This window comes from Dermochelys coriacea, chromosome 11 (assembly GCF_009764565.3).
Source record: "Dermochelys coriacea isolate rDerCor1 chromosome 11, rDerCor1.pri.v4, whole genome shotgun sequence".
In the NCBI taxonomy this organism is placed as follows: domain Eukaryota; kingdom Metazoa; phylum Chordata; order Testudines; family Dermochelyidae; genus Dermochelys; species Dermochelys coriacea.
Genome location: NC_050078.2, coordinates 2,020,368 through 2,038,893, shown reverse-complemented (window position 1 = coordinate 2,038,893; position 18,526 = coordinate 2,020,368). Strand labels below are relative to the sequence as shown.

The window sequence follows — 18,526 nt, the reverse complement described above, 5'->3', positions numbered from 1 at the left end:
GCCCTTTGGACTCACCGACACTTTGCCCATTAATCTGTCTCAGCTGGGACTACTTTCAACACACCAGACCTCTGTGCAGCAGTGGATCTCGCCCTCACTACTTCGTGATCCTGCTGGGCTGGAAAGGGAGTTTTAGATCATCAGGAGAGGGACGTTCCCAGCTTCACAATGGGATGCAGCGGGCTTTTCTAGCCCTGCAAGTCCCAAGCAAGAAAGCCCAGCAGTCTAGAAAAGCTACTATCGGCTGCTTCTAGAGGCACTGATGACTCTTCGAAGCCCTGCACAGCTGGACTCAAGGCAGCTAAGTGATCAGACGCCAGCTGGAGACTCTGCACCGTCCTGTATCCATCTGAAAGTACAGGGGCAGACGTGAACCTGGCCAATCTGGGGCCAGCTAAGGACCCCAACTCTTGGGGAAAGTGGAGCTTCGCAACCCCGTTCATCTAGGAGGAGAGGAAGATTGTGATCATTGGCACATGGTCTAGGGATGAGCCTTGGGCGGATGGACTGTCACCGTCACCATGGGCTTTTGTATCTCCGTCGGCCAGCTGGGCACAAGGCAGGCATCTCTATGTCCTGCCACTCACTTGCATGTGTCCTCCTGGTTTGCACAAGAAGCCAGGGTCCACGTGCATCATGCTCTCGCGGTGGCGTTTTGTGGGCACTCAGAACGTGGCGGAGAGCAGGAAAACAGTCGGGATCAGAGAAGGGTCCATCCAGCCCAGTGCTCTGTCGCAGACGTGGCCAGTCCCAGCTGGTCCAGAGCAACAGCCCCCTTCTGCCCCCTTTTGGAACAAACTGCCAGCAGGGGCAGGTTCCTCCTAAGTCCATAAAATGGGGGACTCACAACTGATGCTGGATGGACTGTCCCATGGGTCATCGGCCTTATCTCATCTGATATAACCATCGGCATTCGGATCTGCTCTTGAATCCTGCTAAGCCCTTGGCTTCCATGATAACCTGTGGAACTCACTGCAACTAGATAACCACCAGTGTGAGAGTATCAACCCTTTTATCCACTTTGAATTTGGTGCCTCTCGCTTTCATTGCATGTTCCCTTGTTCTCTCAGGAGAGAGAGAGTGAATAGCAGCCCCTGGTCTACCTTTTCTAGCATCTAGAAGATGCACGTTCTAGTGGGTCTGAGTGGGGGAGCCTATGATCCAGGACTCTGAGTTCTAGTCCTTGCTTAGGGTGAAGATATTCTTCCCAGGGTGCTTAATCCATAGGATTAGGAGCCCCTGACTGTACCTTAGACTTGCTGTGTGATTTTATTCAAATCACTAAAATTGCCCCATGCCTCAGTTTCCCCATCCATAAAATGGGGCAATGATACTCAAGCCACAGGGCTTAAGTGATGAATATTTGTAAAGAGCTTCAAGCGTCTCAGATGGAAGGTGCTATTGGCAGGAGCCACTGGATTTTAGTCCAAGTGATGATTTGCCAATAGGATGAGTCACCCGGCCACATGACTTTTCGGCCAGTTGTATAAGTGCACGCATATGACCTTCAGTGAGCCATATTCCAGTTAGCTGCTTCCCCACAACTGCCTTCCGTGTAAAGCAATGCAGCTGACAGAGAAGCCCCTACGTTAAGGAGCACATGAGAGCGAGTCACAGTCTGGGCATAAATTGCTAATTCCACAGGGCTCCTTGCAGGCCGGTGAGGTTTCTGAACCGCCAGATGCAGCCCAGGGGATGATCAAGCCAACCCAGCCTGCTGTGATGCCAGTTTGGGCAACGGCATCGAGGGTTTGTGGGGTGCCCAGCCCCCCATCTCAATGCAATTAGACACGTCTCCCCTTGTCCGGCGTGACAACCAGAGGGGACTAGGCTGGGCTAGCAGACCCAGCTGAGGCTGTGACACCAGGAGCTGGCTGGCAGGCAGCGCAGAAGGGCTGGAGGGTTCTCCAGGGAGATGGGGCCGCAGGAGCAGAGGAGCCACCTTCCAGGGAGGAGGGCAAAGAGGAAGCCATCAAAGTCCCCTATGTGATGGGAGGGGACCCGATTCTCCCATGTGGGCCCAGCTCCACCAGTGTCCCCATCACTCTGCCCCGCAACCCCAGGGACTTGTCTTTGGCACATCCCGGCCATGGCCACGCCTTGCTGCGGCTTCTCCACAAGGTGAGACTCTGCGATCTGCCCCCAGGCCGTCTTTGGCTCCCACCTTGACTCCAACCCTGAGCCCAGTCCCTAGAAACTGCACCTGTTAGGGGATCGGGCTCAGCAGAAGCCCTTCAGCACGAGTCCTTTGCCAATTCAGGGCCAGGATCGTCTCCCTCCCCCAGCACTCCAGCCACATGGCCACCCCCTACAAACTCCTTCACTGGCTCCCCTATCTCACAGTGACGTGTTCCACCGCCCCCCAGCCTCGCTCAGATATTCATCCGCTTCTCCACCACCACCCCAGGCCTTGTCCCTGGTGACCCCTCTAGCTGGACGCCCTGCCCGAACGGCACAGTAAAGCCACGCCTCTCCCCTCACCTGGACTCACATCCATGTGTCCACAAGCCGTTAGCCAGCCGCTCTTGCCATGGGTAGATTGTCCGCAGACCTGGCAGCCCCACCGAGAGCGACAGTTGCCTTCCATTTGCATTTTAAGACCCTGCTGTCAGTTGCTTATCACTTTGCCAGATTTTACCAAGTCCGGCTGAAATTCTCCACGCTTGGCGTCTGCTTCCGGCTGAAATTTTGGGGAACGTTTCAGCAAGAAATGACTCAGCCGCTGCCAAGAACAAGATCAGAGGATTAGACTAAGATTGCCCATTTTACTGCCAATTCCTGTAGCTGTTTGGTTGAAATGTGCTAACATCTCCATGCTTTGGAGCAGGGCCTTGCAATTTGGCAGCGGGGGGGGGGGGAATGTGCCCTGGTGTCAGAGATCTACCTTTTGCCATCGTGGCAAAAATCCACCAACACTTGGTCCAGACTTTGAGAAGAAACCTGCTTGCACATGCTCGGTAGAGACTTGTTAGCATTTGACAGCTAAATTCTCAGAAGATTCCGTCTGCACTGAGCACACTCCAGCCCCACGGCTCCGACACTAGACCAGAGAGTCCAGGCACCATCCCCACAGAGCGACTGAGCATGCTCCAGCCCAGGGCTGCAGGGCTGACTAAGACTTTCCCTGCAATTGCTCCTCCCGGCTGCTGTGGTGCCAGGACTCAGTGCAGAGATGGTGCCGTCCGTGCAGAGCGGTGAGGGGCAGAGACAAGCTGCCGCGAGGTGCTGGGTGGGGGCATATTTCCGTCCCCTGGGCTGGAGCCGTGAGCACAGGCGTGTTCTTGGAGCGGTTCACCTCAATCCCAGACACCTGCCCCTTTTGCAGCGTGAGGGAAACCCTGGCACACACATATCTGGAGTGTGCCAGGCTGCAGCCCCTATTCCGGCTCCTCACCAATATTTTATTACGTTTCTGGTTGCACTTTCCCCCTCATCTTCTTATCTATGCACTCCCTATCCGTGGCCCCACAAAGTCACAGGATTTCCTGGTCAACCTCCTCCTGGCCCTAGCTAAAACGGCCATCTATAAAACCAGAGTGAGGAGGTTGGCCGATGGAGTCTCCTGTGACCGTGGGGCATATTTCCGATCCTCGGTCCGTTCACGCCTCCGGGCAGAGTTCCTCTGGGCGGCGTCCTCTGACTCCCTTGACGCCTTTGAGGAGCAGTGGGCGCTGTCCGGGGTTCTCTGCTTGGTGTCCCCATCCAGTTCCCTTCATTTGACGCTTTGACCGCACTCCTGTCTCTGTTATTTCATTAGTTGTCCCCTGGAATTATTTGGTATCCAGGTCCTGTGGATCCCCCTCTTAGGCTGGGGGGGATCCTTTAGCAGTGGACGGGCTTCGCCCACCCACTTCCCGGATCCCAATAGGGCTGATGCCCAAGATGTTGGAGAAGGAGGCAGCGCCACTCAAACGTAGCGGGGACAAGAACCAGACTGGGCTGGGGCTGGGGTAAAGGGTTGATTGGGCCAGGCAGCCTGGGCTGGTGAGAAACTCGGTGTGATGGGGCTGAGCCATTGCGGGCATTGGCCAGGGCAGGCTCCTGGGGAAAGAGCGTCTCTAATTCCAAGATCCCAGCCTGCCTCGTCATGCAGACGCACCAGGGGGGCGAGCTGAGGTTGCGTGGCCAGGCTTCGTCCGGGCGTTTCTGAGTTTTGGGCTTTGCAGCCTCAGCACCGCTCCTCTCCTGTAGTTTGTGTTGTGCAGCAGCTTGAACAGGGTGAATCAGATTGCAGGCCCCTCCCCTGCTACCGATGCGAGTTTGGGAGCTCGCTGGGGCAGGGACCATGTCTTCCCAGTCTGCCTACGGCACCACTGGGCACTGCTGGAAGATGAATACATATTTTTGTGTGTGCACGTCAGGAGTTTGCCCCCCAAGATATCTGGCTGGATTATGGGGAATTCAGCACTCACGAGAGACGGACCGCTCCACACACAGCTCTGCTGGTGCCCCTCACTCCCAACCCGCAGATCCCTGCTAGCCCCGGCCCACACACACCCAACAATGTACCCACTGCCTGACCTGCAGTAGCGATGGCATCCAGCACTTGGGAGTCCCCGAGCAGATATGGGGAAATAGTGCCCAGCTACCGGGTGGTGGGCGATTTCTGCTGGGGACAAGGTTGGGACCGACTGCCGCCGCTTGTGACCAAAGTCATGGTGGGAAGCCTGCACCCAGAGCCGCAGGGCTAGCCCCCTAACCTCCTGCAGCCCCTTGTCGGCTGAGATCCCCACATGCTGAGCAAAGCAAGAGCTTAGGAGCAGGAAGGATTAGTCTGTGTGCTGCAGCTCAGCCTGGAGTGGCGACCCCATCAGAACTTCCCGAGTGCCCGAACACTTCCCGTTGGCTTCAGCGGGCCCCTCGCTGGGCTGCCTCAGCAGCAGGATAAGAACCGGGAGGCTGCGTGGGTTAGCGGACAGCTGTGCCTCAGTTTCCCCTTCTGTGCCAGGGATGACGATGCTTTCCGCGCCTTGGGTCATTGGCACAAGTTACCGGGGGCCTGGGGGATTCTCTGACCCTTTATAACCCCAGTGGGACACGTGTCCAAGGGAGCTGCTCCAGGAATGGCTTTGGGGCAGTTCTGTGGCTGGTCAGTCTAGATGATCACCAGGGTCCTGCTGGCCTGGGAATCTAGGGAAATGTGCTGAACCAGTGACACGTCCCAGGAATGACAAACCTCCAGGGAACTCCCACTGCAGCAGAGAATGGGTCAGTCCTTAAAAGGAAACAATGGGCCAATGACCATGTGCGGTGCAACACCAACATCCCCAGCTGCTTTCTGGCAGAGCCAAAACCCCAGCCAAAAACCAGCCGAGTTGCCCAGATTTTGTTCCCCTAAATGGCCCCTGCTGGGTGTGAGATCCACTTTCGCTTCCCAGGCTAAGCGTTTGCGTTGCTGTGAGCTGTGACGGCTGCCGCGTTCTGCCCCAGAGGTAGCTGCTTCTCCACAGCTAGCAGAGGGGCTCCTGTGGTGATCAACACTCTGTAAATGCCGAGGATACAGAGCTCGCTTGGCAGCTTGTGCAGAGCGATACGGGCGAACGCTGGAGGTGCTGGTGAGCGAACCAGCCGGGCTGGGCCCAAGCCAAGAACAGGAGCAGCAGCAGGGGGCTCGGCAGGGCCTGGCAGGGCCGTTCCCCTGCTCCTGGGGCATCCTCCCAGCCCGGCTCATTCCTGAGCGGGTCCCCTCACCGGGGCAGGGGGCGGAGTGGCCGAGAGGCGGGGGTGTGGCGTGTTAATTATAGATCCCCCCAGGTTCGGAGGGGAACAAGCTCAGACAGCCCAGGCTGTGGTGGAGGAGCCCTCGCCAAAGCAGTAGCAGTTTGGCAGCATTTTTCTCGCCCTCCCGCATGTGCCCCCCCAGCCTCCCCAGCCCCCCCGCTTTAAAAGGAAAACAACTCGCTGGATCCCAGCGACGTCCCCTTGCGAGAGGCAGGAGCCCAACGGAAATGAATATCGCAGCTCGGCTTATGGCAGGGCTGTCTGAGCAGTGGGAAGGAGGGCAGGCCTGATAAGGGGGCAGCTGAGCAGAATGGGGCGGTGGTAGTCCTGGGCTATGTACTAAGGGCTGGGGGCTAGGGAGGCCAGAGGCTCCGAAGCCCCCTGCGCTTGCTGGGCTGTGTGTTTCTCAGCCCTGCTGGGCCAGCAGGCCGGGGTGAGCTGCAGTTCGGCATTTGATCTAACGGCCCTTGGGCTGGTTCATCATTTTCAGATGAGTACGGAAAGTCCTCTCTTAATGAAAGTCCGGGCCCCTCCGGCTCAGCTAGCCACGCCTCCAGAGAGACCCTGCCAATCCCCAGAGTACCTGACCCCCACGCGCCCCCCCCCCCCCAGCTCACTCCATCCCCAGCACTCTCTGGAGCTGGGCAGCTCTGGGGACATGAAGCACAGAGCGATCGTGGCCCAGAAAGGAACGGGAAGGAGCAGCTTGTGGTTCTGGTGCAGAGTCAGGGGACATGGGTCCTAGTCCAGGCTCAGGAGCCACAGGCCGAGGGTGATACATGATAGCGCCAACCTGGGGGCCTCACTCCCCCTCTTTGTGCCTCAGTTTCCCAATCTGAAAGCCCTGGGCTGTGATACCCTTGCCCCGTGTTGAGGCGGTGGGGTCCCTGCAGGAGAGGCTGGGAGCACTTTGCGATCCTTGGATAGGGCAGGTTACCACACATGTCTGTACGCACACAGCTGTGCTCTGCTGGATGGGATAAGAACGGCGCCACCGTGGGTCATGGGTCCTGCGCACGGGAATTCACTAATGCAGGAAAGACGCTCGGACAAGACACTATTCGTCAATGGCAGCTGCCCGGGTTCTGTAACCCAAGAACTAACCTATAGCCCTCTCCCGGCCAGGGCACCCAGTGGAGGAGCCGGGGTTAACCACGTCTCACTCCCTGCCCTTTGGCCTGAGCACGGGCCTGTCCAGCACAGCTGAGAGGCAGTGGCCACACACCCCACCCCAGAGGTGGCTGCATTTTACTGAGCGCAGGAGCGACAGCTGGACTTTGTGTATTGCCGGTTAGTTTGTGGAGCACATTGGGGGCCTATGGATCCCTAACGAGGGGAGAGCAGCTCTGCCTTTGGGAGTTAAAGGAGCTAGAGACATACATACATTGGCCAGACCCCATCCCGGGGGATGCAGCAGGTTCTTACCTCTCTGGCACTGGGTGGGGCCATGCCTCAGTTTCCCTGCTGGGCCCATGATCTGCAGTCTCGTAGCTGGATAAGTTCATGCCTCAGCCCTCCAGCCAGAGGGCAGCCGCTCCCCTTACAGGGCAAGGAGAGATCCCGACAGAAGCCCTCTTTGACTGTCCCCACCCACAGCATTCACCCCGCTGAGGCAGGGTTCCAGCAGACATCCCCTCCCAGCCCCCATCCCATCCCGTCCCGTCCCGTCCCCACCACTTGTATAGGTGCTCAGGGCCCCCCTCTGCTCCAGCCTGCACCCACCATGTCATGGCCACAGCCAGGTGCTACCCACTAGTGCAGGTCAAAACCTGCCCACTGTCCCAGGGCTGCCCCAGAGCTCCTTGACCCACCCGCCTCTGGGCCACCCCCAAACCCTTTGGCTGCAGCTGGCCCTGGGTCAGGGCGTACTCCCAGGCTTGGCTTGGGCCTGGTCTTGCCCAGGCAGACCAAGGAAGTTGCATTAGGTAGCTCTGCAGTCACCTGCTCCCCTGGACCCTGCCACCCATCAGCCCCTGCGGACTACATCCCCCAGAATGCCCTTGTTCTGGGCCATGGACTCTGGGCTCCTTAAAGGGCCCCTGTAGACCCCGCTGGAGGGGTCGAACTGACAGGAGCGGGGCAGGGTCAGGAGGGCTAAGGGGGCAACAGCAGGAGACTCAAGGACAAATGCAGCCTGAGAATCCGAGAGCCTCAAGGTGTGCCACTGTCTCCCCACGGGATGGGGCAGAAGCCGTCAGCCCAGGACTGGCCATAGCCCGGAGAGGGCCAGCCCTGCCCTGGCTGTTGGGGCCCCCATTGGCCTTTTCTCTCTCCGCGGCCGAGGAATCATTCTGTGCACCGATTTCTGCCGGAGGGGAGGGGGCTGAGCCGGCTTGGGACTCCTCGCCCAGCTACACGGGCCGGGTGGCAATCCAAGCCCAACCTGCTGAGGGCAGAGAAGAGGGTGATGGGGGGGGGCTGAGAAGCCAGAGCCCACTGGGTCACAGCAGTGATGCTTATCGGGCATTGGTGTGGCCACAGGAAGGCTCAGAGTCCATGGGGGAGGCAGAGAGATTGGAGGTGGAATCCTGAGTCGTCTATAGCCGGGCGTCCCGCCTGGGTGGGTTGTCAATGAAGATCGAACCTGGGACCTCTCCATCTAAGAGCAGGAGTGTCTAGTGCCTGCACTGAAAGGATAGCGTTAGCAGGAACAGAGACCAGCCATGGGGTGGGGGAAGCCCTATATTGTATGAATGAGGGTTACCCCTCCCCTCCCCACTGACCCCCGGCCCCTCCTCGGATAGATACAGGCTGGGCAGAGTTTGGTTTTTATTTTTGTAATTTTGAAGAGCGATATTGATATTTGTTTGTAATCGATTCAGACTGGCACAGCTGTGGGACGTTACAGAAGGTCAGACAATGCCGGGGGGAAGGAGGGGAACCAGTATTAGTTAATGGTAGTGGATGGTGAAGACTTGTTCTGGTGAATTTCAAGCGCTACTGGCCAGTTGTATGAAATCGACGTTTATCGACATTCACCCATAAAAATCGAATCCTTCCCAACCCAGTTATACCGTTGGCAGATTCTCCCACTCTGGACACGGAGCAGGAAGGCCTGGACTAGCTTGTGGGGCCACACTCAGGACCTGGGGAGGAGCTGAAGGCAGAGGGCTGGGCAGCAAACCAGAGCTGGGGACTGGGGCAGGCAGTCGGGGGTCCCCCCATGCCTGTCTCCATGTCGGACCCCAGGCTGCTGCTTGGTGTAGAATGGGCACCATGATTCCAAGCTGCCACAATTGTCTTATTCCACCCCCCACCCCCACCCTGAAGACCCTCTTGTCCTGACCCTCATAGGAGGAGAATCAATAATAAATTGTCCCTAAGGCCCTTGCCTTGGGCAGCTGTAGTACCAGGAGCCGGAAGGCCGGGCTGATTCCTCCCGTTCACACACACCCGGGCTGCAGCATCCCTTGACCTTGTCGCTGGAGGCTGATGCTGGGGCATCGGGAGGCAAGCCTGGGAGTTGGGGAGGAACTTGGCAAGCAGCCAGGGGTCTTCCAGGGGCTTTATCATCGGGCAAGGTCGTTCGGCTCTTCTCCCACAAGGTAAACAGAGAACAGCCCCTGCTGCAAAAGCGCCTCCCTCCCCCAGGGAGGAGACATTCCAAGAATGTGCGGCACGCTGCAGCCCGCCCCGGGCACTGCCCACCCTGGGCCCAGGCTGAGACGCCGTGGAATCAAGGGCTGGGCTCAGTCGGGCCCCACTCTGCAGGGAGGTACAGGTGCCTGCCCCCAGCACATTGTTGCAATAGCACCTTGGTGCCCATGCTGTGCAGACACCCGGCGAGACACAGCCCCCACCTCGAAGAGCTCGGGAGCTAAATAAACCGGGCAGGCAAAGAGTGGGAGGGGAAACTGAGGCACAGAGAGGAGACAGGACTTGTCACAATCAGAGCTGGGACTAGAACCCACTTTTCCTGATGCTCAGCCTGGTACATTAGCCATTGAGCCAGGTTGCCTGTAGCGTGCCCTGCTCACTGCATTGCCCTGGCGAAGGGCCTGGCAGGCAGTGTGTCTGAGCGCACGGCCCTGCAGAGCTCTGCCAAGAGAGGCAGGGCCAGACATGGATCTCAGCAACACTTGTGTCAATCCAGGGCACGGCTATGAACGAGTATTGATCCGTGATCCACTCACAGACCAGGTCCCCAGCGTGCCAGGCGCTGTCTGAACCCAGAACAAGGAGAACTGCACTACAGTTACTCCGCAGTCACCTCCCACTCAGTGAGAACAGGATCAGGCCCTCGCAGGCTGCTTTCCTCTTTGGATCGTGGGGGAAGTCGAGGCAGAGTCATTCCTGGTGTAACGTGGTGTGACCTGGGAGGATTGACACCAGGTCTGGATTTGGACCCATGTCTGGTGGGCCAGGAGAGCCTGAAACCACCAGGGTATCCTGATAAGGCGGAGCTGGACAGTATTTTCGCGTGTACAGAATACACCAGCCACACAACGGTCCCTCTCCCCTCCCCAACCCCCCATCCCTCTTCCCCCCAAACTGACCAGTAGCAGAGGGGGAGCCCTAGCTCGCGGGGTTGCAATGGCAGTGCAATAGTTGCTGATATTTCTACAGTATCTATCACTCCTCCCTGCATCTATTCGACCCACTAACAGGTAGAAACACCACAGCAAATGCTTACACTCACCTCACCCACCAAGGAAAGGCAACCACCTCTGGGGTGGATTCCAGCAGCTGATCAGCTGTGCAGAGGCAGTACACAGGAGCATAGGGCAGGAGAATTCAGTGGCCGGTTGACCTCATAGGCACAGGGGCAGATTAGAAATAAGCAGGTGGTTTTCTCTTTCTTACCATGAGGTTCTGCCGTCAGCCCGGTGCCCCCTAGCACCATGCTGGAGCACTGGGGTCAGCATGAGCCGGAGAGGAGAGCGCCCCCTACTGAGTTACCCCCTGTACTCTCTGGAGCTGCCCCCTGCCCATAGTTCTGGCACTGGTGTGGCGGCAGGGCCCTCCTTTGGCTCCTGTGTCTCTCAGGGCTCGTTCTGGAGCTGAGCTGGGCTCGTGGAGCCAGGGGCTGGTCGCTTGGCCAAAGTCTTCCAAGTCCTGCTAGCAGCCTTTGGCACAGTAGGCTGGGAGGGGCTGCTGAGGTCTGCCAGGTCCCACCCCCTGTCTGGCAGCTCCCCCAGCGCATCGAGGGGCAGCTGCTCCCAGGCTTTGAGAGTTGCCCCCGGCGGGGCCCTGGAGACTCTATCCCATCCTGCCACGGTGCTCGGCACCTGGGTCGCAGGCTCCCTGGAGAGACCTGGAGGACCTCAGCTCCACCTTGCCCTCTCCCCAGTGCCTGGCTTCCCCAGAGAGCCCAGGGCCTGGAGGGGAGCAGCTACTGCGACCAGCCCAGGCTGCCCCAAGGGAAAGACGAGGGCTCGCTGATGTGCCATCCCTCGCCATCACCACCCCTGCCTCAGTCGAGGGGGCTCAGAGGCTCAGGGTCCGTCTGGGCTCTTGGCTACCCGTGGGTACCCACATGGCACCAGTAGCGCCCACTGTCGCTGGGGAGGGGTCTCATGGGGCCCTGGCCGTGCGCTGTGGGAGAAGAGGGCATGGGTGGGCTCAGGGACGGGGACAGAGAGCCCCATGGCAAGGGGCACAGAGACAGTGCAGACAGGCGGCGGGGCCAGTGGGCGACACAGTACGAGCCAAGAGTGGACACCCTGGGAAGGGCCTTGGTGGGGAGGGCAGGCTGCGAGGGGCATCAGGCTTCAGCTGAGGAGGGCTGTGGTACAGGGCCTACGCCAGCCAGCTGGGGAGCAGCGGGCTCCCAGCTGCTACAGTGTTGGCTTCCTCCGCTCTCTCCCTTCTCCAGGGCAGTGGGCAGCCCCCTGGTCATGGACCCCAACAGCATCTGCCGGAAGACCAAGCGCCTAGCGGGGAAGCAGGCGGAGCTGTGCCAGACGGAGCCCGACATCGTCCAGGAAGTGGCCAAGGGCGCCAGGCTGGGCGTGCGGGAGTGCCAGTACCAGTTCCGCTTTCGCCGCTGGAACTGCACCAGCCACAGCAAGTACTTCGGCAAGATCCTGCAGCAGGGTAAGGCTGGCGGGGCCAAGGCGATCCCTGGGGCCAGGCTCCCCCCCCCCGGAACCCTGAGTAAGGCTGGAAACTCCCCCCCACCCCGTGCTATTGCGGGAGGGGCTGGCCGGCGCCTAGAGAGGGCGGCTGGGGAATCGGCGCAGGGGCTCCAGTCTAAGGGAAAAGGGAGAGGGCCAAGCCCCACGGCGGAGGGGGAAGTGGGTCCCCACCTGTCTGGAGGCTATCAGAGGGGGGCTGTGTGCGTGGGGCACAGATCAGCCTGTGCAGCAGTGTTGGGGAAGCCCAGCAGGGTCCTGCCCTCAGACCGGGGCTGATCCCGGCTCCTCACCCGAGGAGGGAACCCCCAGGCAGGAGAGGCTGGCTGGTTTGGAGCAATACGGACTCTAGCCTGGCTTCCCAGGCTGCTCCCTACCACCTCCTCTCTTTGGGTCAGGACAGCCCCCGCTCAGCCAGGCTGTGTCTCTGCACGGATGATCAGCTGCCGGAATCCACCCCAGAGGTGGTTGCCTTTCCTTGGTGGGTGAGGTGGGTGTAAGCAGTTGCTGTAGTGTTTCTACCCCCTCCAACGGGTGGGTGCTAAAGCTGCTGCCCCCAGGAGGACAGATAGGCCCCTGCCTCCTGCTCAAAGCCCTGCCAGAGCCTGGAAGAAACTGCAGAAGCCCATCCCCCCAGCACTGCCCCCCTCCCGGCCAGCCGAAGGGTGATGAACTGACCTCCCTGTGCCCGCTCCCCTGGGTGAGAGCCAGGCCATGGTGCAGGCCCCGGGGCCGCCGGTTAGTGCTCCATGGTGCAGCAGGGCCGAAGGTTTACTGCCGGGACATGTCTCCCTGTGTTGTAATGAGCCAATTACCCGTGCTCCCAGCCACCGTGGGGCTTAATAATGCTCAAGAATGCCTCCGTGTCTGGCAGTGATTTATTGCACCCCGAGGTGGCGTGTGTGTCCCCCCCCCACACCACTCCCTGTATGCGCCTGCATTGAGGGCACCGGGGGGGGGAGGCTTGCAAATAGCTTGCACGCAGCCTACGGGAGAGGGGCACAGGGGTAGAGGGGGCTGGCAGGGGGCCGGGGAATCTGCCATGAGGAGGGGGCACTGGGATGGGCAGTGGGGGTTAGGGATGTAGTTTCATTCCTGCCCTTGGCTGGTGCCTGGCCTAACTGTAGCCAAGTCTGTCCCCCCCCCCCCGAACCCCCCCCGCCTCCATAGCCCAGGTGTCATGTAGGCAGCAGCACGGGCGGTGTTCCGCGGATGGCAAGACCTGGGGGGCGCTTGCCCCCTGCCACGCTGGGCTGCCCTGGCCCTGTGGGGCCTGGCTGACCCTGGCCCTGTGTTGGGCCTGTCCAAGCACATGTGGGACCCCCACCCCTGGCTGCAGGTGGGGGGCCACAAGGGAATTTAGTGCCCCCTGGCTGCAGCTCAGCCGTCGCCCACACTGGCCATACTGCCGGGAACCAGCAGAGCTGCAGGTGCATGTCCAGCCACTGCCCTCTACTGGTGGGACTCAGTGCTTCCACTGTGTGTCATAAGCCCTGTAGTGCTACGAGCTAATGGAGTGCTGGACCAGGCAGGGCAGCGTTTCCTGCTGTCTCTGAGAATGCCCCGAGGGCCCTGAGGGCAGCACAGTGACACCCTGGGCAACAATGGAGACGCCATGTCCCAGCATGCAGTGCGGCTGGGCTGCCTGGATCAGCATGGTGTGACGAAGCGGGACTGTTCTTAACGTTTCCTCTGAATATTGTGGGAGTGCCTCAGTTTCCCCTATGCAGTTCTTAAGTAACTAGGTGGTGCGATTAGGGTGTGTGATCCTTGTAGAGCCTAGGAGGGCAGGTGTGTGCAGGGGTCTGGACACAGAGAATGGCCGACACCCTGTTTCCTGGCAACTGATGGCCTGGCCCTTCCCCCCTGCAAGGTGAGAGCTAAAGGGTTGGAGAACAAAGGAATCCGGTGCCCTCCTGGTCCCGGGAAAGGGACAAAGCCCAGAGGAGGTGGGGCTGGAGACAGTTTTCAGTTTGGGGCTGGCTGGGGACATGGAGTGAAGCACACAGGCCTGTGAGTCCACAACAACTTGGGGACAGCGGAGTGAGGGCCTGTCACCATCTCCTTAAGAAGGACATTGTAACCCTGTGCAAAAAGAGGGGGTTGCACACTGGAAAGTTCCCCAAAGCACAGTTCATCGTGCAGCTGGAGGAGGATGACCACTCTAAGGAGCAGATTCCTGACCCCAAATAGGGCTATAGCAGGATCTGGGAGCAGCTGGAGTGGTAGCCAGGCATCCCCAAGACTCCTGTCCCCGACCAGACGGGGGTCTTCACGATCGGGTTCCCCATCGGGGGATCGGAGACGGACGGGATTGGAGCTGAGTCCCAGAGAGCAAGAGGACTGTGAGAGACAGCGAGAGCCCGAGAAAGAGCTGCAGGAGCAGCAGCAGCATGAACTGGTGATGGTGGAGCGGAGAGGCAGAGGGGACCTCCCAGGGGTGAGCGGGGGTACACCTGGGGTGCCAGTTCCGCAGGAAACATTGAGACTAAACTGCTGCCCCTGTTTAAGGATGGGGGGGGGATGTGGATGCTCATCTCACTGCCTTTGAGCAGGCGATTTGAACCAGGAGGACCCTCCGGAAAAGCCCCGGTGTCTAGCTCCCTTGCTGGGTCCCAAGGCCATAGACTCCGTCAGCAGATGGGTGGGGAGGTGGACAGGCTCCTACTCCTGACTCCAACCTATATGTCTGTGTGGAGTCTCCTGGGCTCAGGCCCCTCGGACCCCAGTGGGAGCGGAAGGTGATGGTCAATGGGGAGACATTCTGGGGTGGCGAGATCCTGGGACAGAGAGAACTGTTGTCAGGCTCTGGGTGGTGCAGCCTCAGATGCTGTGGGGCTGTGTGAGGGTCCCAGGGATGAAGCCCCTCGCCCTTCCTATGGCCCAGATCCCTGTGCAGACCCAGGATGGGTGGGGCTGGCTGGTTGTTGGGGTTCTCCAGGATACCAGCTGCGAGACCCTGTTGGGGAGTGACTGTGTCTCTTTGGGACAGGATCCAGGCCCTGCTCCTGTAACGGCCGAGGGTTTGAATTTGAATCCAGGGAACCAATCGGCGGAGAGGGAAATGGTCAGTGAAAATGCAGCTGACCTGGCTGGCAGTGGGGAGGAGCTGCTAGGCTCAGGATACCTGCCTGCCTGTAACCAGACCCCTGGGGCTGGGTGGGACAGAGAGATGCTCCCCACCCCCTTGCACACCGGAGAGGGGGCTCACGCTGGCTCTGATGCAGTGAGGAAAGCAGCGAGCTCGCTGCCTACCCCCACTGGGACAGCAAGGGCAGCGCTGAGCACAGTGGGAGCTGAGACCCCAGCTGAGTGTGGGGAGACACAGGCAGGGCAGGGGATCTGTGGGGAGTGGCAAGGTGCTTGGTAAGGAAAGTCTGGAGGAGCCTAGGCAGCCTTGTGAGCTGATGGCTTTGTCTAGTCAGCAGGGTGGGAAGGCGAGGAGAGCGGCAGATGAGTGTCCCTGCACCTTACCTGTTACCTGGGTGGAGAATTGGGACAGTGAAGGAAACGTGCCTGTGTCTGTCAGGGGTATTGACTTGCCTATGGAGGGAGCTACCCTGATCTCCAAGCTGTTGTCTGTGAACAGCCCTGTGTGCTGGGACCAGGGGAATGATCCCGAGCTGGGTGTCTGGGAAAGGAGAAAGTGTGTCCGGCTCTTCTTTGTCTGTGGAGCAGACAGAAGGGGCCTTTCAGCCTGGGATGGTGAGAATAGTGCAGTTGTCTCAGAGTTGGTTCTGGATTCAGCTAAAGCCCAGGAAGGGAATGGCCCTAAGTTTGTGTCTGCTCGGGAGACTGGCCCTGTAACTAGCTCGCATCCAGTTAGTGTCTATGTAAAATCCCAGAGCCCAGACAATTCTGGTGCTTGTATTTTGCCTGTTGCTAGTGTGTTGTTGGGAAAGGGTGTAGCAACTCTGTCTAATCAGGGTGAGATCCTAGCCAGGGCACAAGGAGAGCAGAAAGGTGATTTGATTGTGTTACCTACTGAGGGTGTGGAAACCTGTAGCAAGAAGGAAAAGATTCCTGAACTTGTGTGTGGCAAAGGGAAGGAGAAGCCTTCTAACCTTTTCTCTAGGAAGTCTGTGAGTTTACCTGAAAGGGGATTGTGTAGGAATCCACCTGATGGGCCAGAGGTGATTCTGGATGTAAGTGAGACCCAGAAAGAGTCTGTTGTTGCTCAGGAAAGTGTTCCTCTAGAGCAAGCCCTCGGTGAAGAGGGTAAGGGCAGAATTTCTGTGAAGGGTGAATTGTTGCATAGAAAAGCCCCTAGGGAAAGGAATCCTCCTGGAGTCTTTGCAAGCAGTTTACTGCAACTGAAAGGCGTGAAAGTGATTTAATCAAGAAAGTTTCAGTTCCTAACAGCCAGAAATTTTCTGTTGTGAATGAAGCCACTGACTTTCCTGTTGAAGGATCCAGTGTGGATAGCTCTGAGAAGGTCTCAGATGGAGTGAAAGCTGTTAAGAAAGTTGAACAGTCCTATAACCAAGTGGCTGTGTTTGGCCAGCTTGTTGGGGAGACAAGGTTGTTGAGAAAGGGATGTCTCCATGCTAGTTCTATAAGTGAACAGTATGTGGCCCAGGTCAAGATGGGGGCTCTTAACCAAGAGAGCCCAAATTGCAGCCCTCCAGACTGGAGCGCTGGGAGAAGACCTGATCCCAGTTTGACCCCCCGGGGGTTTTGGGGTGGCAAAAGGGCACAGGCCGCATAAACCTTCCCACATGCGGCATGCGAGTGCTATCGACTACCCCCGACCTAAGGGAGGGCGTGAAACTGGAAGGGCCTGGTGTAACTCCCACCAAGGAACAGGAGAGATGCTGGGGCATCCATGGGAACGTTGGTGGGTTTGAACTTCCCCAGGTCACCAGCTAAAGTGACCCCGCTCAGTTCGGTCTCAAAGGGGGGAGAGATGTGATGAAGCGGGACTGTTCTTAATGTTTCCTCTGAATATTGTGGGGGTGCCTCAGTTTCCCCTATGCAGTTCTTAAGTATCTGGGGGGTGGGATAAGGGGGTATGATCGTTGCAGAGACCTAGAGGGCAGGTGTGTGTGTGCAGGGGTCTGGAAACAGAGAATGGCCGACACCCTGTTTCCTGGCCACTGATGGCCTGGGCCCTTCCCCCCTGCAAGGTGAGAGCTAAAGGGTTGGAGAACAAAGGAATCTGGTGCCCTCCTGGCCCGGGAAAGGGACAAAGCCCAGAGGAGGGGGGCTGGGGAGAGTTTCAGTTTGGGGCTGGCTGGGGACGAGGAGTGAAGTGCAGACGGGGTTGTCTGGCTCACTGCCCCCCAAAATGGACCCAGCTGAGGGGTCCTGTTCTCTGCACCTACAAGCTCTGTGTTAGACCATGTTCCTGTCATCTAATAAACCTTCTGTTTTACTGGCTGGCTGAGAGTCACGTCTGACTGCGGAGTTGGGGGGCAGGACCCTCTGGCTTCCCCAGGACCCCGCCTGGGTGGACTCGCTGTGGGAAGCACACGGAGGGGCAGAGGATTTTGGATGCTCCGAGGTCAGACCCAGGAAGGTGGAAGCTGTGTGAGGTTTTTGCCCTGCAGACAGGCTGCGCCCAGAGAGGAGACTTCCCCAGAGTCCTGACTGGCTTCGTAGGGAGCAGTTCCAGAGCATCGCCCGGGGATGCCATGACACATGGAGCATTGCATGGGGGGAACTGTCACTTCCGAGGGCCGCAGCTGTACCTCTGGGCTACCCCACCTAGCAAACTGCCAGCACATCCCCACGGGAGCACCCGGTCCTGTGCACACCACTGCCTTGTGCACCCAATGAGACGCCCACCTTCCCTTTGGGCTCCAGCTGCTGCAAAGGGGCTGGGGCATCCTGCATGTGTCTGGAGCAGCTCCCTGCTCTGGAGACATTTATCCCAGCAGGGCCAGTGCCCAGATTTCTCAGGCGATGCCCATTCCCACTCGCTGTGAGGCCAGTAAGTTCTCAGAGGGAGGCATGCGCTGTCCCAGGGAACAGCAAAGACCCATCCCCACAAGCGTCAGGGCACTAAATGTGCCGGTGACCCCACTTCCTAAGGCCAGGCCGGCTCTGGTTCTGAGGGCTCCCCCTCGGCAGGACTGCAGGGACCCCCATGATGAATGCAGCGCCCACACTTACCTTTGCTCCATGCACATGTACTGTGCTGTCAGCTGCTGTGTCCACCACACGGCCTCACCTGGCCACAGCCCTGAGCCAGCAGCTCTCCCCTCCCACGGGCTCTTGTAGGAAGCAGTGAGGGGCAGTGGCTTGTGCTGTGACCCCCACTCCAGCCCTCCGGGGGCCATGGATCTGCCTTAGGACAGAGAACAGAAGGAGGAACCCACCCTGCTCTCCTGCCCCTACCATGATCTCCCAAGGGGAGAGGTGGGAGCCCTGTCCCACACACCAGCTTTCCCACCTGGAATGACGTGGGGCTCTCCCATTGGTAGGACCATGGACCTGCAGCTCTGGGGGCTGCGGTGACGCCAGGGCCCTACCCCGGAGGACAGGGAACGTCCCGGCTCAGAAGGATGAAAAATGCCAGCTCAGGACTCCTGGATGGGGCCCCGTGGGACCAGCATGGCTGAGCTCCCCTGCAACTCCTGCATCCAGCCCCGAGCAGGCAGTGGACTAGCACCGAGCCGTTAGAGACACAGCCGGTGTTCCTGGAATGCCGTCAAGCGATGGAGAACCCAGCCCAGGCCGCCAGGGGTCCAATGGGTAACTCCTGTCCCCGTTAAACATTTGCAACTTAC

The 18,526-nt window shown here is 59.1% G+C and overlaps 1 protein-coding gene across 1 annotated transcript in view; it reads left to right on the top strand.

Moving 5' to 3' along the window:
* Nucleotides 1-18,526, top strand: part of WNT6 (Wnt family member 6) — a 30,104-nt gene that overhangs the window by 5,967 nt on the left and 5,611 nt on the right. Inside the window, exon 2 of the mRNA XM_038421940.2 lies at nucleotides 11,537-11,757. Coding sequence (XP_038277868.1) covers nucleotides 11,537-11,757 — 221 coding nt within the window. The remainder of the gene's footprint in view (nucleotides 1-11,536; nucleotides 11,758-18,526) is intronic.